The sequence below is a fragment of the Pseudorasbora parva genome, chromosome 20 (assembly GCF_024679245.1).
Source record: "Pseudorasbora parva isolate DD20220531a chromosome 20, ASM2467924v1, whole genome shotgun sequence".
Classification (NCBI taxonomy): Eukaryota; Metazoa; Chordata; class Actinopteri; order Cypriniformes; family Gobionidae; genus Pseudorasbora; species Pseudorasbora parva.
In genome coordinates, this window is record NC_090191.1 from 5,350,132 (window position 1) to 5,374,240 (window position 24,109).

Below are 24,109 nucleotides of genomic sequence, written 5' to 3' on the forward strand. Positions count from 1 at the left end.
GACTGAATACATAAGCTTAATCAACAAAATATTGTTTATTTATTTAAGTCCAGCAGACCAGTGCATGTTTGCCATTAAGTGTAGCAAAAGCATATTTGTGATATTTGAGGCTCGATGTGCTGCGGTGATACGCTAATTCCTTGTTGTATAGCAGGGGTGTCCAATCCTGCTCCTGGAGGGCCACTGTTCTGCTGAGTTTAGCTCTAACCCCAATTAAACACACCTGTACCAGCTCATTAAGGTCTTATTAGGCATACTAGAAACTTTAGCAGTGTATTGAGGCAAGCTGGAGCTAAACTCTGCAGGATGTCAGTGGCCCTCCAGGACCGACTTTGGATACCCCTGTTGTATAGCTTGCACACAACCATGCTCTTGTCGACGCTTCCATCATTTCGTTTTTTAAAACTAAATTTCCCATCCACGGGGCCAAGCAAAGCGGTCTCATCAGCTTCTTCGTTCATGTTCACTATGGTTTGTTGTTTTCATGGTTGTTGTCGTAACTCATGAGCGCTAGTTGGTGTTCCAGTATAATCGGTCCGTCAAAACTCATTCATTGAAAAACGTTCTGCGGGGCAAAAATAAGTGCGATTAATTTTTTTTTTTTTTTGCGTAATTAATTAACACGTTAAAGTCCCGTAGTTAATTAATCTTAATTAACGCGTTAAAGTCCCGGCCCTATTAATAACACCTGTCTCTTGTTCTAGTAATGAGTGCGGAGCGGGTATAAAACATCGGTGGAACCGGAGATCGAGGAGAGAGAGAGCCGGACTGTTGACGCGAACCCCAGAGACTGAGTTAACCGGAAGCCGGAAGTGCCGACCCGGAAGTGATCGTTGTGTTGAGAGAGAAGCACACCATTGAGTGTGCTGATGTGTTTTGAGAATTATAAATAAATACAGAGAGCGTCAACAGTCCAACCGACCCCCGTGTCCTCTTCCTTCCTTCCATTATCGAACTTTGCTACAATAACATTCCCAGTTAGTCCTCCATCAAAGTGATTGTCTGAATCTGAACGAGATTTGCTTGCCTTAGAAAGGGAACGAGCGACTTTTGCCGTGACAGCCCAAGGAACAAAATGATAGGCTGACATGGACTTAAACGCCACTGTATTGTACTTTGTTACTTTATAGTAGGCCGTCGAACGACCACTACGAGACGTTAGGACCGTCAACTAACTGTCGCATCAGCGTCTGCACCATGGAGCGTCAGCATGCGTTGAATTTGGGCGTCAGCATCTGCGAACTCAAAGATGAGTAAGTACCGATCTTTTATACCCAAGTATTAGAATGTGATTGGATAGATAGAAGTTAAAGTGACGTAACAATTAAGTCTTCCCTGCAGAACTTATGCTAAAGCTTTCATTTTCATACATGAATGATCATGTGGTACTTAAGGGCTATGTCATTCCTAAAACCTTTCCCACAGTGTCCACATGTAAATGGCTTCTCTTTAGTGTGAATTCTCATGTGCTTGTTAAGGTTTCCTTTTTGGTTGAAACTTTTTTCACATTGTTGGCAGGTGAACGGCTTCTCTCCAGTGTGAACTCTTATGTGGTCTTCAAAGTGTAGTTTTCGACTGAAACTCTTTCCACACTGAGGGCATGTGTAGAGTTGCTCTCCAGTGTGAAGTCTCATGTGTCTGTTAAGGCTTAGTTTTTGAGTGAAACTCTTTTCACACTGAGGGCATGTGTAGGGTTTCTCTTCAGTGTGAACTCTCATGTGTAGGTTAAGGCTTCCTTGTAGGGTGAAACTTTTTCCACACTGTTGGCAGGTGAAAGGCTTCTCTCCAGTGTGAGTTGTCATGTGTCTGGCAAGGATTTCTTTTTGGTTGAAACTTTTTCCACATTGTTGGCAGGTGAACGGCTTCTCTCCAGTGTGAGTTCTCATGTGCCTGGCAAGGTTTCCTTTTTGTTTGAAACTTTTTCCACATTGTTGGCAGGTGAATGGCTTCTCTCCAGAGTGAATCCTCATGTGGTCTTTAAACTCTTGTTTTTTACTGAAACTCTTTCCACACTTTTGGCAGATGAAATTACTTGTAGTTCCCTTATTTTTAGCCTTTTTTTGTGACAAAGTCTTTTCGGCCAGTGAGCAACTAAAAGATCTTTCCCTCTTTATGAAATAATTATTCTTAAATTGATCTTTCTCTTCCATGTCATTCAGTTCTTCACTCTCCTCTTTCACCCCCGTCAGGTCTTAGGCAAAAAGAGACAAATGCAAAATTAACACCAATTTAATGGCACAAAGCAACAGACAACAAAACATTTACACAAAGTATCAAAATAAACATACAACTAGATCATAATGCCATTGGCAATGCACTGGGAGGGAAAAGGGGACAGTGCGGAAGGCCCACATTTTCATCTTCCCGTGAGCTTTTGCCAATGTCTCATGAGCTAGCACACAAGTTTTCTGAAGCCAATCATGGAATTGACTGAAAATCTACCACATTTGTTTTCTTATAGTCCTCAATGCCTAACATTCTCCTTTCAGTGGTCCTCTTACAGTATGGCCAAAGACCAGCTCTGATGGGCGGAAATTGAGAGACTCCTGCACTTTCACGGATAGACAATAAAAGCAAAGGAACACCTTCGTCCCACTCAGACCATGTCTCGATGCAGTATTTCCTAAGCATTGGTTTTAAGATCTGATGGAACCCCTGACTCTCTGGATCATAAGCACTGGATATCTAATGTGTAATTTGAGCAATTTAAAAACATGAGTACACAAATTTATACAAAAGTGGTAAAAAAAAAACTTTTTTAAAGCTTTAACAACTGGTCGAGATGTAATTTTACGGAGTGGAAGTGCAATTTTCCACATCTTCTGAATGAGTACAGAATCTCCTGAAACACACGCGAGGAAGACGCAGTAAAACAAGCGATCGTATGTAATCATATGCATATGAAAAATAACATGATCATCACCATTAAAGAGCATATGAATCAAAACTGCCTAATGTTAGTGAATAAAATGTGGACCCAGGACGAGCTACAGGACTGTGCAAGCATTAGGGGTGTTGATGGACTTGATCTACTCCATCTGTTTGATCATCACTCTGAATCTAATCTGGATGTAGTCTTTCACAAAAATGTGATTTTTATTTTATTTTATGACACTTACCCATATTCAAGTGTTGATAAAAAAGAATGCAAGTTTGTTTAAAAGAAGTAAAACAAGTTTTTTTTTTTTTTTTTTTTTTTTTAAAGAAGAGGGTTAGCTCTTTCTTTGATATATTGCATGCTCATATATTCATAAAACAAAATATTCTATGGGCTATTCAATTTTGGTGAAAATGGACAAAAACCCTGGCGGTGGTTGGCAACTTTTTTTTAAAAAACACTGGAGAGGAAAGAGTTCATAATAAAATAAAATAAAAACAACCAGAAACAGCCCCAAGGGGGAAAACCAAGACTTGACTAGAACTTGACTTGACACAAGAAGCAGGAAAATGTCTCGTTACGTATGAAACCTTAGTTCCCTGAAAAGGGAACAAGACGCTGTGAGATTGTCTCTGCGTGATTGCGTCATGAAGCATGTGTCGAATCAGTCCAATCGGAAGACGTCATAGACCCAGAAACTATAAAGCACCTGCGGACACAAATAGAAACTAGCTTCTGGAAAAGCCTGAAGTAGGTGATCACGGGCACACAGGGAGTATGGCAGAGTGACGTAGCATCTCGTTCCCTCTTCAGGGAACTAAGGTTACATATGTAACCGAGACATTCCCTTTCAGGGAACTCAAGCTAATAGACGCAGATCTAGTATCGGGCACACCCTTCCATCCTTCTTTGGTAAAATGAAGTAACGGCTGTAAAACACTGACTCTCGGTTGGGAGGAGGAACCCTCTCTATAGCCCACTTTTGCAGAAGAGTCTCTACTTCTTGTGCCATAACCAGAGCCTGCTCTGGGCCTACCACTGTGGGTAGGATACCACTGAAAGGTGGTTGCCACTTCCTGAACTGGATTGTGTACCCCCTCTCCACTGTCTGCAGGACCCATTGAGATATATTCAATAGATGTTTCCATTCACCCAGAAAATCTACTAAGGGTACCAGCCTCTGGAGGCTGGCCTCTGGTGTACTTTGAACAGCAAGTGCAGTGCCCTGAGGCAGTGAACCGGCAGGGAACGACTGACTTGACTGTTATAAGCCCCTTTGGAAGAGGGGGCGGATCACCCTCGAATGGTCTGCTAATGACTGTCCTCAGATCAGCCCTACCCCTCGAAGACTTCGCCTGCGAGCGTTGCCCCGCCTCCCAGTCTCTCTTGAGGGGAAGCATGGGAGTTGACGCTCTGCTTTTGCTGCGCCCTGTGTGCGGAGCTCGTACTCGGCTTGGGCTGCTGTGCAGCAGCCCCCAGGACCTGGACATGGAGAGGGAGAAATTGCTTGAGCGCAACGGCCTGCCTCCTGAAACCTCTCGGTGACTGATTGTACCGAGTCACCGAAAAGGCCAACAGGAGAAACCGGCGCATCAAGCAAGAAACTTTTGTCCCTCTCCTTGATTTCAGTGGGGTTTAGCAATAAGTGCCTGTCCGTGGCCACCAGGGCTGCCATAGATCGGCCAACGCACCTGGCCGTCTCCTTGGTGGCATGAAGAGCTAAATTGGCTGAAGGCCTTAATTCATTGATCACATCAGCCCCCACTTCATCCCTGCTTCCCAGATGCCTTAGCAGGTCAGCCTGGTATGCCTGCACGATAGCCATTGTGTGCAGACTAGGGATGCGCGATATACCGGTACTGGAAAAATACCGGTATATATTTTATTTAAAACGGTACGATATCATGATTTGGCACATTTCGGTATATGCTGCTGTTCTGAAGTTCACCGCTAGATGGCAGCGCGCTACCCAAACTGACCCGAAACAACCGGCAAATGTGACAACAACATAGACGAACAAAATGGATAAAGCAGTTGAATCTCACTCAAGATGCCCAAAACGAATTAATAAAGAGAGGAGTAGAAGTGACATTTGTAATGACTTTGCTTATAAAACTGATGAAGAACCATCAAACCTAGCCAAGAAGCATATCTGTCACTATTCTGACTTTAAGACTTCTGAAGAGATCGACAGGTCAGTGAATCATTCAAACCATCTCATTTAGACATTTATTTTCTTTTAACACTGATCAACGCACACACACAGCCTAACATAAGATCGGATATCACAATCTCCAGCGTTCGTTTCAACCAATGACATTTAGATCTCATTATATTTGCACGCGTACTATTGCACTATTTATATTCCCGTTAGACACAACCGCCTGTGTTTATGTGAATAACTTACTCACTAAAGACGGACATTTGTACATAACTCTGTGTATTTGACTGTTTAAGGAAACTTAATGTGTAATGTGCGAGCGTGACTAAGTGACAGGCGTGTGTGTGTGTGTGTGTCGTATGAGCTCATATCTCCTGTAACTGTTATTACGAAATGCTATAAAATCACTTGCATGTTCAAATGATTTCCGTTATCCATCCCGAGACCAGCGTGAAATGTTGAATAGGATTATGCAGATTGCTTTAGTGTAGTGCGATCAGTGGCGGCTAAGTTACTGGTCTGTCAGAGAGGGGAAGCTCATTTTCGGCCAATTGTCTTATTTATTTAAAAGTAAATTCTGCCCTACGTTCCTTTTCAAGAAAATGGTCTTTTACCCTGTGAATGAATGAACGATCTAAAAAAATATTAAACTCTGTAAAACTGAAACAAGGAATGTGGTGTATAATTGTGTGAAATGTATGATGTAAATGAAGCAATTTCGCCAAGCAAATATCAAAGAAATAGGTTGCAGCAGTTTTTATTTCGACTGAACTTGAGAAATTCGCGATGGGACTGAGCGCGAATAGCTTCAGTGATTCCTTATAGTACAGAATCGCTGTCAGTCAAAAGGAGATGCAGACCCTCCAATCAACACGCAGAAGCTCGGAGTCCGGGCCAGCCCACTCCCCATTCACTCCCAGAGACGCTGAGCGTCCGTGGGCGGGACATTATCGCAGCGTTTATCCAATGACCGTCTAGTTTCGAAGCGCTGAAAAAAACCGTTCAAAGCAGCCCCATTGAAGTCAATGGGCGCTGGGCTTCAATAGGGAAATGCACTGTGACGCTGCGGGAATGTATGGGATGGAAATCGAGTCAGCCGACCTGCTATATGTAAACGAACTCGTCTTTGAGATAAACGTTTTCTAACGCATTTTTAGTCAATACAATGTTAATATAATAGTACATATTTGACCATTAATTTTGTGACATTATAAGGGAAGCCGAGCTTCCCTTGCAGTCTTAAAGAAATCGCCACTGAGTGCGATGTCTTTTGAAACCAGAAGCAATTTGCTAATTTTGAGAGATTTTTGCTGAAATTATTTCTCACAAGAAAGTTTTCAAATGACTGATTTGATGTGATAAGCTTTGCTGATTCATTTACTAATAAACATTTGTGGTAATTTCCCACTTTATAAACTCAAAACTTGCATAATTGTTCTCATTCGCGTGCAATATACCCGCGCTAATATCAGACCTTGTGGTATCGATTTCATATCGGTACTTCGGTATTAGATTGTGGTACCGTACCGAAGGCAAAATTGTGGTATCGAGCCATCCCTAGTGCAGACACGCCGTGGCCTGACCTGCCACTGAGTACGCTTTACCCACCAAAGCCGAAGTTGTTTTAAGCGGTTAGGTGGGTAATGTTGGGGCTTTCAGGGACGATACAACTGAAGGATAGAGATGGTTCGCAAGCGTCTCTTCTAGCTTAGGAATCGCCCCATAACCATACTGTCTCAGCCCTAAGATGTTACTGTAAGTTGCTGTCTGTGGGCTGAAGACACGATATGATGCCAGCTTCTTCCAGGACCTGGGAAAAACTGCAAGCCCCAATGCTGAGGTTGCACTGCATGGGACGGCAAAAAGCGCTCATCTAATTTACTTTTTCTCAGATGAGGCTCAGCTCTTTCAACTGGCCAGTCAATATTTAACCTGGCCACCACCCTCGTGAGCACCTCAACAAGCTCCTCACTAGCTGGTGACTGAAGTAGCGAGTCTTCGGTTGCGATGTTCTCAACGTCCAACTCCTCAGAGCTGGATAGTTGGAGCACCGGTGCCCTGCCAGAAGAAACCGCAGGACGGGCTTCCATCTCAAAGGCTGGGCCAATCTCAAACCCCTCTGTGAGATCCATCTGCAAGCCCCACTACTGAAGTCGCCGCTCTGCCTCGGCAACAGCGGGACCAGAGCCGCGAGGAACGCGAGCCGAAGCACCCTCCTCATAAAGTGCCCGGCAGGAGCGCAGCATTCTTAGCGGTAGCCGCTCACAATACTCACAAGCAGCCCCCTCGAGAGCTGCTTGGGCATGCTACACTCCCAAACAAGCAACACACATAGAATGTGTATCCCCACCTGTGATGAAGTGAGGGCAGGGATGAACACATCTATTGAATTGTTTTTCTTTGATCGCCATTTCTCATTTTCTTTTTATGTTCTTATATATATTTAACAAAGGTAGAAAACTCCTGCCTAGCATTCACTAAAGACAGACAAAAACACCAAATTTGACAGATTCACACACATTGCTACTGAAGGCACAGAAGCTAGTTTCTGTTTGTGTTCACGGGTGCTTTATAGTTTCCGGGTCTATGACGTCACCCGCCTATGACGTTCCGTCTTCCGATTTGACTGATTCGACATGCGCTTCATGACGCAATCACGCAGAGGCGTTCCCACAGCGTTTCGACGCAGCTTGAGTTCCCTGAAAGGCAACATGAAGCACATGCAATGGGAACAAACAACAACGATCCAGCACAGGACTGTCTGTGTCTGTGTCTTTTTTTTTTTTTCTATTACGTTGGTATCCCCAATCCTGTACATCTGATTGCCTCATTGGATTAATTGATTGTATTAGTCCTTGTAAGGCTAAATGGATGTTGTTGGGTTATGGGTGGGGTGTAACATATAAATTGTTATCACTCATTCATTGTGTTGCTTTGCCCTGATGAAGACCAATTTGGGTCGAAACATGTTGGCTCTTGTATTTTAAAATGACTTAAGCCATACCAAATAAAGGCTTTTTAACTATTTCCTTATCCTTCACTTAACTGAGTGCCTTGGACCTGCCTTTTTTGCCATATGGATATGCATTATTTTACTAGGATACTGTTTGGGCTCTTACACAAAATATGCTAGATTTAAATGTGTCTCATCAGATAGAACTGATGAGAATATTGCTTGAGAACATGTTTACAGAGATAATATTGATAGTATTATGTATGTTTTGCATTGCTATTGATGACGACCATTATAAGGAAGGAAATCCCAGAGAATACAGGTCCTTCTCAAAAAATGAGCATATGTGATAAAAGTTCATTATTTTCCATAATGTAATGATAAAAATTAAACTTTCATATATTTTAGATTCATTGCACACCAACTGAAATATTTCAGGTCTTTTATTGTTTTAATACTGATGATTTTGGCATACAGCTCATGAAAACCCCAAATGTTGAATTTTGAAAATTTTAGAAAATGAATCTAAAATATATGAAAGTTTAATTTGTATCATTACATTATGGAAAATAATGAACTTTTATCACATATGCTCATTTTTTGAGAAGAACCTGTATAATCTTTAAAAAAGTGCATAGAGCTGCTTGATTTACTTGTTGTTTGTTGATTTTCAAATATTAAAGTTGTTGGTTTAAGGTTGAGCATCTGTTCTTTTTGAACACTTATTTCATTTGAACAAAACCATAATAATATTGATAACCGTGATAGTTTGGGTCTAGGGATGCACGATATTGAATTTTTGCCGATATGCCGTTTTTTTCAGCTCATTTTGGCCGATGCCGATATTGATGCCGATATATGTTTATTTTTTTCCCTTTGTTTGGAAACAACGCCATTTTGGACAAAAACTTTTTTTTTTCCATTCTGGTTTCCGATTTCTGAGGTCTCCTTACTAAAATGATTCTTGTTGAAGATAAATAAATGTTAATTAAGTTCATTTTATGATAAGAGTATATTAAAAGCCCTGAAATAACAATAATTAAGCCAGTCATTTTTCACCCCAGATGCAGCTGTAACCTAAATATTGTATTTTTGGATTTAACGTTTGTGCACATGAAGTGGGGGTGGCATGACATCCGTTGATGCTGTCTTTCAATTCTACAATTATTGTAGAGCTCCTTGGATTATTTTTCATCATCCATTTCCTAAGATAATTACAGATTAATACACTGTATATAAAAGTATTTAATTTACAAGTGTTATGCTTGTGATTTATGACATCATTACTGATTTGTTTATTCAGAACAAGAAGCAACTTCAATTTATTTGTGTATTCTACTATTCATTAATTAGCCTGACAAGCCAGACCCACATAAAGATGTTTGGTCTAGAAACTCACCATTGACAGCTTAATCCGAGGGGCGGGATAAACGGTTGTCTTTCAAACTCCCTCTGCACGCGATAGGATAGCGCTACACCAACCAGAGCAACGAAGGTGAAACAGAGCTTGTTGATAGATTAAACATTCGCCGTATCCGGTCGGCAAAACCCCGAACACATCTTCCCTTTTTAAGAATGACATCAGTGCCGTTCGTTGTTCTTTTCTCAGAGAAAAGCTTAACTCCAAGTCTTCCAGAGTCGCAGTCAAAGCTGATTCGAAAGACCGCCGTTCGCCAGTTTCTGTGTTTACTAGAAGCACGCAAACGCAACTCGACTATTATCATTATGGCCCCGCCCACCGACTCTATACACGATGTGATTGGCCCGGCAAGAGTTAGGGGAATACAGCTCAGAAGGGTATTAAGAGTTGCTAGACGACACTTGTGGGCAGATTAAATTTGCTGCCGCTAGGGTGTGTCTAGATTTCTAGGCTAACTTTTCATTGTATTACTGTAACAACAGCGCCCCCACTGCTTGTATAAATATATAGCGCTGAAGGCGGGCACTAGGACCTGGAGGAGGCTTCTGCTGCTGTGGAGGCTGCTGCACGCATAGATATCCATAATAAAGTCTAGTGCTGCGTTCCACTCCACTTTAAGACACGCACTTGCAAACTTCCCTAAGCACTTCACCTTGGGGGAATCCCTGCCGCCATTTTGAAGTGTGTTCCACTTCGTGAAGTGGACAAGGGAAGTTTGTATGGACAGACCCTTGCTCCCTCGATTTTGACCGAGTGAGCGAGTCTACTTCATATGTACACTTCAGGCAGCTTCATATACCACAATGCAATGCGATTGTGACGTCACCACATATCGCGTTTAATTTACCCCACCACAAACAACTCTATGATATTTAAAAAAACATTTAAAACAACCCAAACACATCCATATACATATAGAATGCTGCATTAAACTATTTCGTAAAGATAAAAAATAAATAATATATCAACTCCATAGTGGATTCCAAGTGATCAAGGGCTGAGGGCGTTCCAGTTCAGTCCATTTGCAAAGTTTCCGCCAGTAGTGGGCACCCATGCAATGCAACGTAGGCATGACGCACATCCGAGTGAACGAGACGGAGGGAAGTTTGCGAGTGAAGGGCATGATAAAAACAAACTGTAACGCAGCATAGATGTCTTACGGCGGAGTCACCATTGTCATCACCGGCAGGTATCTTGTCACAGGCAAGCTTTCTGTCGGGCTCTGTGGAACCTGATGTAAGATAAGTGATCTGAACGAACATAAATACTCTTATCTCGCTGAAATCTTGACGGATTTACAAATGGTTTGGTTTCTTACAAACGTTATTAAAGGGGGGGTGAAACACTCAGTTTCAGTCAATCTCATGTCAATCTTGAGTACCTATAGAGTAGTATTGCATCCTTCATATCTCCGAAAAGTCTTTAGTTTTATCATATTTATAAAAGAAATATGGGCTGTACCGAGTCTTTCCGGAAAAAACCAAACGCCTGGAGGCGTATCGTGTGGGCGGAGCTATCTCAGCTAATACAGATAATGATCCACAATCAAATCTGAGGCTGAAATAAATTGAACAGGAGAAACGGCAACATCAGGATGTCCGTCTCTGTGGTATGTACTGTATTTAGGGGCCTTTGTGTGCAGTTTATGAGGACATGATTCGGTTTATGGACTATTGTATGTGACTAGACCTTAGAGGTAGCAAGCAAAACGGTTTTGCACGTCAGAGTCAGAATAGTGTAACGTTATACAGAACAACAATGGAGTAACCGTTAGCGCATTTGAATGACGAAGCACGCGATCGTATCGTTTACTGATGTTTACTCATGCGACGGTAGCCAATAGCAGAGACATTTGAAGTTGATTTACTCACCGGCATCTTCCAAAGCAGGACCGCTCTGTCAAAAACACACTTCTTTGGTATGATTTGGTGAAGTCCTGTGACAGCAGTGACCGTGGAAATCCACTTTGCGACGCGACTGAAGCGATGCCTTGAAGCTTCCCGTCATTTCTGCGTTCAAATCGGTTCAAATGCAGCGTTGCCTTCCCGGAATGCTGTGCTGAAGCGTTGAAGCCGCTCGACGTCACCCATAGGAATAAAGTGGAGCGCGGCGCGACACATAAGTGTTCACGGACGACTGGATCTGCACCTGAGAGACTGTTTACAGCGTGCATTTCCTCTCTCTCCCTCTAGTCACGCGCGCGCGCACCCTTCCGGGAGAAGAGCCTGTACGGCCCATACAAGGACCTTCCGCTCTATTTAACGTCAAGTAGAACCATACTCGAAAAAAACTCGCCGAAACTTGTGAGAAACCGGAAGGAGTATTTTTAACACAGAAATACTCCGTCAAACGTCCAACATTAGTTTTTGAAACTTTGTCTATGTTTAGGATGGGAATCCAAGTCTTTAAAGGTGTAAAAAGCTCAGTATGCATGAAACAGCATTTCACCCCCCCTTTAACATAGCTACAAATCTGGATGCTTTAACACATTGAAATTGCAGCTTTTCGTGTGCAGCTTGTGTAAAAAAAAACAATATTCTATCCGCTATAACTGTGCCACTACTTCACACAATTATTCAGCTTGTTTCCTGAGAAACTACAGGGTCTCAGCTTTCTAAAGAGGTAAGGCATTTGATGGTAGGCAAAATTACGTGCGAAAAGTGATCTCTGAAGTAGGCACAGTGAAATGTAGAGGGGGAAATCCTAGTAAATTGCGTTTTTCAAGTTAAAATAAACTTAGTTTGCATGTATTTTTGTTTATTTAAAAAAAATACAAATAATTGTATTATAATAGTGATATATATATATATATATATATATATATATATATATATATATATATATATATATATATATTAGCTAGCTCTGAAAAAAAATCTGAGCTGTATGTTTGTATATATATATATATTTTTTTTTTTTTTTTTTTGCAGTTTTAGTAGCCTATATATTGATTTAACATAAATACCTTGTGTGTGTGTGTGTGTGTGTGTGTGTGTGTGTGTGTGTATATATTCATTGCACCTATCTGTTCTGTTCAATGTTACTTTCATATTGAAGTACATGGTTATAATTATTCATAAGTATGTAGTGGCATAACTACATCTCTGACGTTTATAAAAAACGAAACAGTTTGAAAATCGGTAGAAATTTGAGCAAGTTGGTTATTTAAAAGTACATGTTGTTTTTGAATTGAGTATGACCATGACAGGCTAGCGTGTCAAAGAAATGTATTTCACCACCTCTAAGAAAGGACAAGTGCTGTCTCCTTATTTACCTAAATGTGTCGTTTTCCTTGCTTTACCAGAGGAAAAAAGCCTTGTGTTGACTTTGAAATAGAGTAGACTTTATGCATCTGTGGTGAAATTACTAGATTTTCGCATGAATAAATGTTTATTTTAATGCAAACAATGCATTGTCACTTTAATTCTGCTCTCTAGCACAGCAAAAAATAGACTCGGTGTGGAAAGGATCACCGCACTGCTGCAAACACACCTCTCCTTAAACGACTGCCGGACAGAAACCGCGTGCAGTGTGAAAGCTGTAATCCGTTAACATGGGTACGGGAAAAAGATATGCACCACATTTGCACTGCAAACTGAGTATAAGTGTTTGTGTGGTCATGTGATCTCAACATGTCTGTCCACATAAGGCGACCCACTCCATGTCATATAAAAAGAACAGTCAAAAATATCACTAATTTCTGTAGAGCTGGACATTTCATTAATAATCAAATGACTGAGTTCAGCTTTGAGAATGAAACCAACCTGTTTGTTCCTCAGTTTCTTCATGTTTCACTCTGAATCTTTCTTCAATCTTTAGGTCTTCACTCTCCTTTTTCTTTGTTTGTTCCTCAGTTTCTTCATGTTTCAAACTGAATGTTTCTTCAATTTTCAGATCTTCACTCTCCATTTTAATAAACTCCATCTTTATTATAGCGTGTCACGTGGATCTCAATCACTTCACAAGGGTATTTTCTGTGTTTGTCCTGTTTAAGATGAGAATAATTAACAAACAATTACACACACAAAAACACAACAAAACTTTGACAACAAATTAATTAAATAATGCAAATTATTAAATTATACACACTATTAATATTAGTTTAGTAAGTTATTTAATGTTTTTTATAAATCGAAATAGAGCGCTTCGAATCACTGAATCATGTTGTGAATCAATCGGTTCAATTGACTCGAAAGCTCCGGGTCTCTTGTCACTCGCCAGAGACTGAATTCATGTTTGAACTGATTCACAATAAAGAGAGAAATGAGACACTCCTTCTGTTACTCGTGCCTTTATGTTACTTCACTCACACAACACTGATAAATGTTGGATAAATCAATGCAGTATTACATTTAATAACATACCATTCATTCTGTGTCACTTTAAACGCTTAAAACAAACCTTTCTTCAGCAGAATCACAACAAATGCAGGAGCGCGGCGCGGCCTTATGACGTCATAAACCAAGAACAAAATAAAAGTCCCGTTCACTGCTGAGTCTAAAATCACAAAAGTGCATAGAAATTTACTTAGGAAAATATATTAATTAAAAAAAGAAATGATGACAAAATGTATAATTGAATGTATCATTGAAATACATTTTATAACACAATGACAAGTTAATAATACAGTTCACATTGAGAGATTTTTTTTTCTAAATGAAGACCGTACACAACTTTATTTTTTTACTGTTTGTATACAGTATAGAAAAAAACACATTAAAAAATATCATAACTTCACAAGCAAGTAAAAGGGTTTCTGTGGGTCCTTAAACATTTTGTTCAAATTTAAGGCCATAAAAAAGTATAGTAAAACAATCTTTTGTTCATGATAATTTTAACATAAGCCTTTATTTGAATCTGGCAATGCTACAGTTACTTGGTATAATGCAACATTTAATACACTACTAATAGTGTATTAAAGGGGGGGTGAAATGCTGTTTCATGCATACTGAGCTTTTTACACTGTTTAAGACTTGGATTCCCATCCTAAACATAGACAAAGTTTCAAAAACTAATGTTGGACATTTGTCATACAACATACTCCTTCGACAACATACTCCTTCCGGTTTCTCACAAGTTTCGGAGAGTTTTTTTTCCGAGTATGGCTCGGAGAGGAAGGTCCTTGTATGGGCCGTACGGGCTCTTCTCAGAGGAAATGCACGCCCATACAATGCACTGCCGCGCTCCACTTTATTCCTATCTGTGACATCAAGCGACTTCAACGCTTCAGCACAGCAAGTCACTGCTGTCAGGACTTCACCACATCATACCCAAGAAGTGTGTTTTTGACGGAGCGTTCCCAGCGATAAAGGTTCGGTCCTGCTTTGGAAGCAGCCGGTGAGTAAAACTGCTTCAAATGTCTGTGCTGTTGGCTCGTCGCGTGAGTAAACATCAGTAAACGCCACGATCGCGTGCTTCGTCATTCAAATGCGCTAACGGTTACTCCATTGTTTGTATAACATTACACTAGTCTGACGTGCAAAACCGTTTTGCTTGCTACTACTAAGGTTTGGTCGCAAACAATAGTCCATAAACCAAATCATGTCCTCATAAACTGCGAGTAAACACACACAAATGTTGACAGGCCACTACAGTACATACCACAGAGGAGGACGTCCTGCTGCTGCTGTTTCTCCGGTTCAATTTATTTCAGCCTGGATCATATATCTATTAGCTGAGCTCGATAGCTATGGGGTTTCTCCACGCTTGAGGACGTCACCGCTTTGTGTGCGCTCGTAATTTTTTAGCTCCGCCCACCTGATACGCCTACAGGTGCTCGATTTTTTCCGGAAAGATTCGGTACACAAATTTTGGGCATCCATAATCAAAAAAACTCTACACATAGGGCGTATGTGTAATAAATCTTCACTTTGGCCGGAGTTTTTCGGTTTTATTAGAGAAATAATCATTTTCTAGGATAAAAATGGCAGTTTTGTGTAAATGACAGGCCAAATGCAGGGAAATATCTGCGTTTTCCCATCATGTAAACAGGGCCTAATTCTGACTCTGGCCTCTTTACTCCTCTCATAGTCACTGGACAGGAATTGGGAATTCAGGCCTCTAGTGATTTAGTAATGTAACAATAATCAGCACATTATACAGTCTCTCAAACTTAAGAAGTTTCTTTCTGTGAAATTCATTCCACACTGATGACATATAAAACCAGTTCTCTCATACATCAATACTCATGTGGTAGTTCAGCACTTTTTTATACCTAAAACTTGTCCCACAGTGACCACATGTATACGGCTTCTCTCCAGTGTGAACTCTCATGTGCCTGTTAAGGTTTCCTTTTCGGTTGAAACTTTTTCCACATTGTTTGCAGTTGTAAGGCTTTTCTCCAGTGTGAATTCTTAAGTGGAGTTCAAGGGTTTGTTTTTGAGTGAAACTCTTTCCACACTGAGGGCACATGTGGAGTTTCTCTCCAGTGTGAAGTCTCATGTGCCGAGTAAAGCTCGTTTTTCGTTTGAAACAATTTCCACATTGCTGGCAGGTGAACGGTGTCTCTCCAGTGTGAACTTTCATGTGGACTGCAAAGTTTCCTTTTTGGTTGAAACTTTTTCCACACTGTTTGCAGGTGAACGGCTTCTCTCCAGTGTGAATCCTCATGTGGTTTTCAAGGTGTTTTTTTTGACTGAAACTCTTTCCACACTGAGGGCAGGTGTACGGTTTCTCTCCAGAGTGAACTCTCATGTGTCTGCTAAGGTTTACTTTATATCTGAAACTCTTTCCACACTGTTTGCAGGTGAACGGCTTCACTCCAGTATGAACTGTCATGTGTAGGTTAAGGCCTTCTTTTCGGGTGAAACTTTTTCCACATTGTTGGCAGGTGAAATCACTTGTAGTTCCCTTATTTTTAGCCTTTTTTTGTGACAGAGTCTTTCCAACCTGTGGGCAACTAAAAGGTTTTACCCTCGTCATGAAATAATTATTCTTAAATCGATCTTTCTCTTCCATTTCATTCAGTAGTTCACTCTCCTTTTTCAGCACCATCAGGTCTAAGGCAACAAGAGAAATGTAAATTAACACCAGTTTAACGGCACAACACAACAACAAAACATTTAGACATATAACATTAATGTTATAACCACACCTTTAGTCACAGGTGATCCAAAAATCCCAATGTCATCAGTGACGTGAGTAACAATCACTTCCTTACTCAGTCTCCTTGGATGGACGAAAGTAAAATCACTACAGGGCTATACAGGCATCTGGCTACACAATGGCCTTACTGGTATTAATTTTAATCGTTGTTAACAAATATAGTTTGGAATGTATGTACTTATTTATTTATTAATACCAGTAATACCAATTTTTTAAGTAGGGATGGCTGACGCCAAACTGACGTTTCGATGCTGTGTCGAGATCCCGAAGCGCAGATTTTTCAAAACACTGCTCTGAACTGTGATTCGACACACCAATGTCACATGACTACGGCTAAATGAAGCTTCAAGTGTTTCATCAGGTGCGCCTGTCTAAACTGCTTTGATTAAAAGGGGCGGGAACAAACCACACAGTCACACATCTGTATGAACCTCATTCACCACAGTTTAAAAGTGAAGTTAATCTATCTTCACCTCGTGGGGTTTTTGTGAGAGAGAGATTTTGTGATATAAGTGAGATTTATACTGCGCTTTGGTTAGTTATATTTAGGCTAGATTTAAATGAGATATATTGACTGATAAGTAAAGACAGTGCCGCCAGAGTTAGGATAGATATAGGCTAGTGACACATTCATATAAGCTACGTTATAGATGTAAAATATATAGAAGATAGATATAGAATATATTACATAGATATAGAAGATATTCATAGGTGACATATAGATATACCGTAATTCCTCAAATAAAGACCGGGGCCTTCATTAACCTGAACTGCCGATGGAAACCGGCTTTTATTTGAAGCAGGCTTTTATTAGGGGCAGGCCTGTATTTCTAATCCCATCTGTTTGAAATATAATTGCTTTATGTAAACCGTTTTCAATTTAAAGTGATCGTTCCAGTGGACAAATATCATTGATTTTTTTAAGAAACATTTGCAAAAATATCACCATACAACAAAATACGCATTTTTTGTAACTCCGCGCGCAGCTCCGCATCCGAAGATGAACGAGTTCTCGGCGAATCTAGCCGAGCATGACGTCTCATCACACTGGCACCAGTTTACACATTAGGTGCTTATATTTACTGAATGAGCCTACAAAAGCAGAAATAAGCCATTTTAAATAAAGATCCAGGTTTAAGCAAATAAATCACGACATTAAAGTTTAGTGAAATTAGGAAATATTTACGAGATCGTTAATTTAGTGCATATTTTGTTCTCATGTCACAAGTAATAATATAAAGCCAAGGTTTACTGAGTTTCACACGATTCTTTTGTGGTGTGGTTTTTGGTGAAATGTACTAAAATAAATATCATCACCTGTGCACGTTAGGCCACTTCTTCTTGGCGCGTTGGTTTATAGAACAATTACTCCAAATCGCCCTCTGTTGTTTCAAAGAATAGCACAACGGCGAGCGCGTCAAGTATAAACGCCTCGTCCGTTTGGGGAGGAGCGCGTGCAGTCAGCGGAGACTCGTGCAGCGGAGACAGGCGAAAGTATAAACGAGGCTTGAGACGGGGCTGCGCGGAGCTGAGCTTCGAGGCTTGTGTGCGACCCCCTTAAGACATAAAAGAGACGAGAGGCTAATATTGGGTGCGTCTTAATCAGCTCCCTAGTTCAGTAGTCAGGGCACTGATCAGGACATACCGGTAAGTCAATGGGCTGACTCCCTGATCAGTGCCCTGACTACTGACGGAGCAGATTGAGCCGCACACATTGTTAAGATCGATATTTGTAGCCTGTCTGACACAGTATTTTCACAGACGTTGCATTTCTCATAGACTACAGTAGCCTATTTAAAATGGCACATGCATCCGTTATATTCTCAATTTAATTTACAAAGCAATCTCTGTAAAGTGTTTAGGTTAACTATAGAAGAGACCAGGATCAGTGTGTGTACTGGCATGACTAGCATCGGGGCGCGTGGCATCAGGATGGTTTGGCATTAAATTAACGGCATTTAGGAGATTATCCACTCATTTTCCCCCGGCCTTTATTTGAGACCGGCCTTTATTTGTTCGTGTTGACCACACCCCCAGCCACTATCAGAGGCCCGGCGTTTAATTGACTACAGGCTTTTATTTGAGGAAATACGGTAAGTAGCAGCAAAAGCACGCTGATGTCTGTGGAAGTGGCAATAACTCCTTTCTAACAGTTATAATTTGACTTTGTTTTATACATATCAGACACACATTATACAGGAAAAGTTACTATATAGTTTGCTCTATTCTTCTCAGAGTTCACCGATTACTTTCATGTATTTCGTGAGACTCGCATTATAGATCTACTAACATGATCCTTATGACAAAACACATTCACTTACACTTATTTGAATATCAGATAGCTCATGACATAGGTAACAAGTCTGTGAATATTTTGAATAAAAAATAAAAAAACGAAAACCGATACAGCTGAGCTGTCATACAACCTGACAGAACTGGAGAGGATCTGCAAGGAGGAATAGTAGAGGATCCCCAAATCCAGGTGTGAAAAACTTCCCAAAAAGACTCATGGCTAAAGCTTGGAACATACTCTGCAAGAACAAAAAAATTTGTTCGTTTTCTCGAGGTGGCAAGAACAAGAACAAAGTTCGTTTTGGCCAGTGGCCATACTTCACGAGAAAAGCAGGTGCCGATCTTCTGCGTTTCTCCGCATTAACCACGCCCACTTTAAATCTCTGACCAATCACACAATAGTTCTCGGACACCCACAAGAAAAAAGTTCTGCTCAGGCGATGTGTCGAGAACAAGCTGCGAGAACTCCCAAACCAGGTCCTGGGAGCGAGAACTTTTTTCTCTGTTCTTGTGGAGTATGTTGCAGCCTTATATTTAATCAAAAGGGTGCTACTAAATACTGAGCAAAAGGTCTGAATACTTAATACTTGTGATATTTTAGTTTTTCTTTTTTAATAAATCTGCAAAAATGTCAACAATTCTGTTTTTCTGTCAACATGGGGTGTTGTGTGTACATTAATAAGAAAAAAAATGAACATAAATTATTTAAGAAAATGGCTGCAATATAACAAAAAGGGAAAACAATTAAATGGGGTCTGAATACTTTCCTTACCCACTGTAGAATTGCTTTCAAATATTTATTCAAACTTGTGCCAATTCTAATGTCCAAAAATTGACTTAAGTAGAGCAGGAAAAAAAGATGATTTTATGGTGAAATGTGTTATTTTTCATGTTAATCAGGTCAATTTGATAAAGAACTATGCACTGTGGCTTTAATTCAGCATGAGTAGCGCGGCTCAAAAACAGACTCAAATATATGTGCACTAACTCTGACTATGGGTTACCATAATTGGCCTTCACGTCACTTTTTCCATCTCCAAACCTATTCTGTTCACAGCTGATGGGAGGATATTGCCTGCCCTTTATTGCAATTTGAAGATTTTTTAAAAATCACATCTGTTTTTGCTTTTCAAACTCTAAGAGGTTTCAGTTGAATATGCTGCAGGCTCATTTTTTGATGAAAAATAATTGATAATAAATTATATTGATGATGATAAATAATCTTGTTTTTGAAGCTGCTGTTGCTTATTGGTCTTGGGAGAGTTGGCAACACTGCTCAGCGCTGAAACGATCGCAGCACTGCCGCTTCTTGCTCTACGCTGCCTCTGTGTGAAGTGTGAATGCTGTATCTGTTAACATGGGCGGCGAATAAAATATGCGCTGCTTATGCTCTGCTAACGCATCCAGTGTGAAACCAACGTCAGAGCGGTTCTGTTCAGAAAGCTGCGCTCCATCACTGCATGTGCTGTGAGTTTAAACTGCATTAGACTGATCCTGACTCCTGAGTATTTCATTTTGGCTGCACACATTTTGTTCTTGCACTGATGTTAAATGAGTAGCCATTTTCACTTTGACAGCCAGTTTGAGATGTAGACTATATCTGAGTATTGTGTGTATCGGTTAGTTTATGAAATCAAATGATTCACTGGGAAAATTCTCAATAAACCTGAATTCACCCTATGCTAACTACTTTTTCAGCAGCCACCGTTTCTATATTTATATGCATGGGCGTAGATTACGCGGGGGACGTGTCCCCCTCACTTTTAATAAAATGTATTTTCGTCCCCCGCACTTTTACTGGGTCTCACCGATCCTAGTCGACCCACTCCGAGCGGGATTCGAACCGACGTTACCCTGTGCGGGGGCGGACAAGTTAACAGGGACGCTAACTACAGCCTTCTCTAATATCGGTTGATAGCGCGCTTCTTGAGGTCAGGGGCAAGTGTATTTACATAGAAACCAATGTGAATACATCAAGATTTAAATTCAGAGACAAAAAAATTATCTATGCATGACCTGCCATTTTATTCGAATCTAAATATGAGGGCGCTCTTACAGAAAGTCTGTAATACCCTGTCACGCTGGAGCTGCAGCTGAAGGAAAACAATCGTTATGAGTGATGAAACGTTACGACGACAATCAGACGATTGCGACAATATATGCTTTATGTGTGTTTTTCAAGTCATCTCAATTTAGGCTATTTATTGACAATAAAGTATCATATGAATAATGCAGCTTTTTTAATGTTTAGTATCTGCTCACCACGGCTGCATTTATGTAATCAAAAATAGTTAAAACAAATTAAAACCGCTTTTTTTCCTATGTGAATATATAGTAATTTATTCCTGTGATCAAAGCTGAATTTATCATTATTACTCCAGTCTTCAGTGTCACATGATCCTTCACTAATCATTCTCAGATGAGGATTTCATAATCAAGAAACATTTATGATTATTATCTGTGCTGAAAACAGTTCCCAAAATGTTGTGGAAACCATGATAGCCTACATGTTATTTTTCAGGATTCTTTAATGAAAAGAAAGTTCAATGGACAGCATTTATTTGCATTTATTAAATAAATTATCTAATTTGTAATATTAAAAATATCACTTGTGATCAATTTAATGCATGTCTGATCAATAAAAGTATTCATTTCTCTCTTTTTTTAATTTTACCACAAATGTTTAGAAAATTAAGCATCACCATGGGCAGCACAACTGATAATAATCCTAAATGTGTGTTGATCATCAGATCCTCATATGGGAATGATTAGTGAAGGATCACTGAAGACTGGAGTAATGATGATAAATTCAGCTTTGATCACAGGAATAAATCACACTTTACTATATATTGACATAGAGATCAGATGAGTTACATCAGAATATATATATTGTTTTACATTGCATAAAATCTATGGACTCTTAATGCAGAAGTGTTTGTAGTAGCCTATATAAACCAATCATAAAATTGGCAAAAAAAAAAAAAAAGGAGAATAGGATAATAATATTATAGATATTTATTAGTGGTTATTGTTCAGCAGTGTATTTGATATCTTGCCCAATTAAAAGCAAGAGATGCGATAAATTATATTAGTCAAAAAAAAAAAAAATGGTATTACGACATTTCTGTCCCTCTCACTTCTGAAAAGATGGCTACGCCCCTGTTTATATGTAAGGCTGTACAGCCATCTAGTGCTTACATCTTTGCATTGCAGATGATTAATGGTCACAATTTAGAGGTAAATATTAAGTCAATTTACCTTTTTTTGTATAATCCCCTTTAAAATACAAAATATTAAAGGGTAAAATATTGATATTTTTCAAAATTATTAATTATCAATGAAACCAACCTGTCTGTTCCTCAGTTTCTTCATCTTTCACTCTGAATGTTTCCTCAATCTTCATTTCTTCACTTTCCTCTTGCTTTGTTTGTTCCTCATTTTCTTCATCTTTCACTCTCAATGTTTCTTCAATCTTTATGTCTTCACGCTCCTCTTTAATAAATGCCATCTTTATAATAGTGTGAAGAAAAGGCTGAACTTAGAATTAAAGCACATCATAAACATGCTAAATTAATTTATCAGAGATACAGGTCAAACTTTAAAACCACTTAAAAATGTATTTATAGCCTGTAAAGTTTTAAAGGCTGTTTGAAAATATGCAAAATTGGGTTCTGACAGAGTTACTCAATTTAGTTTGCTAATTTAAAAAAGTTAATAAAAAAAAACCTGCTTTATTTTGGCTTAAAATATCAGGATACATATCATAACGGGAGTTCAGTATCGAGATACATATAGATTCGTGACACGAGTGTATTGTTATACCCCTATTGATAAATATAACATTTTCCTAATAACAAGAACAAATCAATAATACATTTTTTTTTTTGTTGAAAAGTCATATTGATTTGAATGAAGTAAAACAGGTACAAGAAGAGAGACATCTCATCTCTAATGTGTGTTTCTCAGGATATATTCAGTCAACAATGTTAAATGACACTTCTTTACTTTTATTTGTTACATTAGGAATCCAGATGTATTCCCACTGGAATGAGGAAAACATATTAACCCAAACTCATTTAGATGGAGGAGAAGAGATTTAAACAAAAAGAGATCTAATCGATTGGTCACTGCATTTATCATTAATTCAATCAAGTTAATCTAAAAATAAAAATGTAGAGACTTTTAATTATTCAAAACAATCACTCTGTTGATTATTTCACAAACCATTATTATCTCATTTTCACAGGCAATTCCTTATGACGCAGTGTTTGGTCTCCTCACTCCTTTTTTATTTTAGGAATAATTCACACATTTGGTTTGAGCCTAATATATTATTAGTTTGTCAGTTGTTGAGTGTTACTGAACTATGTCTTAAATTTAAGTATCATATTTCTGTGAAAGAATATTTTATTGTCGTGAATTCTATTATAAAATAATTTCTCTATTCATCAGTCAGAGCGACAGTTAATGGACCTAAATTGCCTGATTAGAAAAAACACTCAGAACTAACACAACAAACTAATAAAATAATGCCTAATATATTAAGAGTCTATATAACTGTCCGTTTAATTATTTAAAAATTTATAGAAATCGAGATAGAAATAGAAATGGAGTGCTTCGAATCATTTAATCATTTGTTGTGAATCAATCGGTTCAATTGACTCGGAGAGTCGAAAGCTCCGGTTCTCTCGCTACTCGCCAGAGACTAAATTCATGTTTGAACTGATTCACGATAAAAAGCGAAATGAGCCGCTCCTTCTGTTACTTATGAGTTTATTATGGTACTTTACTAACACAACGCTGATAAAAGTTAACTTAACACTTAACAATTCATGCTTCATTATGAGTCGCTTTAAATCACTTTAAACGCTTAAAACACAAACCTTTCTCCAGCCGAATCACAACAGAAGCCGGAGCGCGGAGCGGCCTTATGACGTCACACATCAAAAACTAAATAAAAGTCCCACTCTGCTGAGTCTAAAATCTCAAATGTGCATAGAAATTTACTTAGAAAAAAATTACAACATTCAGAGTTGTAAGTATTGGTGCAATACACAAAGTTACTAACACATAGGTACGTTAATAATACAGTTCACATTGAGAGTAAAATAAATAAAGTAATAATTTTCTTTGTTTTTAATATTTAATTTTATAATCATTTGAATAGTTATTTCATTTAGAATAGTTGTCATTTAGTCATTTTATGTTTTATTGTTTTATATTATTTATGTTCTATTGTTGTTTAATCTTATGGTTGTGGTCTGAAGGGATGTTTGTCTTCATGTGTAGGAGATCAGAGAA

The 24,109-nt window shown here is 39.2% G+C and overlaps 2 protein-coding genes across 2 annotated transcripts in view; one reads left to right on the plus strand and one right to left on the minus strand.

Moving 5' to 3' along the window:
* Nucleotides 1–24,109, plus strand: part of LOC137049032 (chemotaxis regulatory protein ChePep-like) — a 341,058-nt gene that overhangs the window by 94,527 nt on the left and 222,422 nt on the right. The window lies entirely within an intron of this gene.
* LOC137049028 (zinc finger protein 184-like) lies at nt 725–23,742 on the minus strand. Its single transcript, XM_067427423.1, has 5 exons — nt 23,692–23,742; nt 22,157–22,316; nt 15,590–16,410; nt 13,177–13,342; nt 725–2,191 (listed from the first exon to the last, which is right to left on the minus strand). The coding sequence occupies exons 2-5, from the start codon at nt 22,314–22,316 to the stop codon at nt 1,365–1,367; spliced, it is 1,974 nt and encodes a 657-aa protein (XP_067283524.1). The 5' UTR covers nt 23,692–23,742; the 3' UTR covers nt 725–1,364.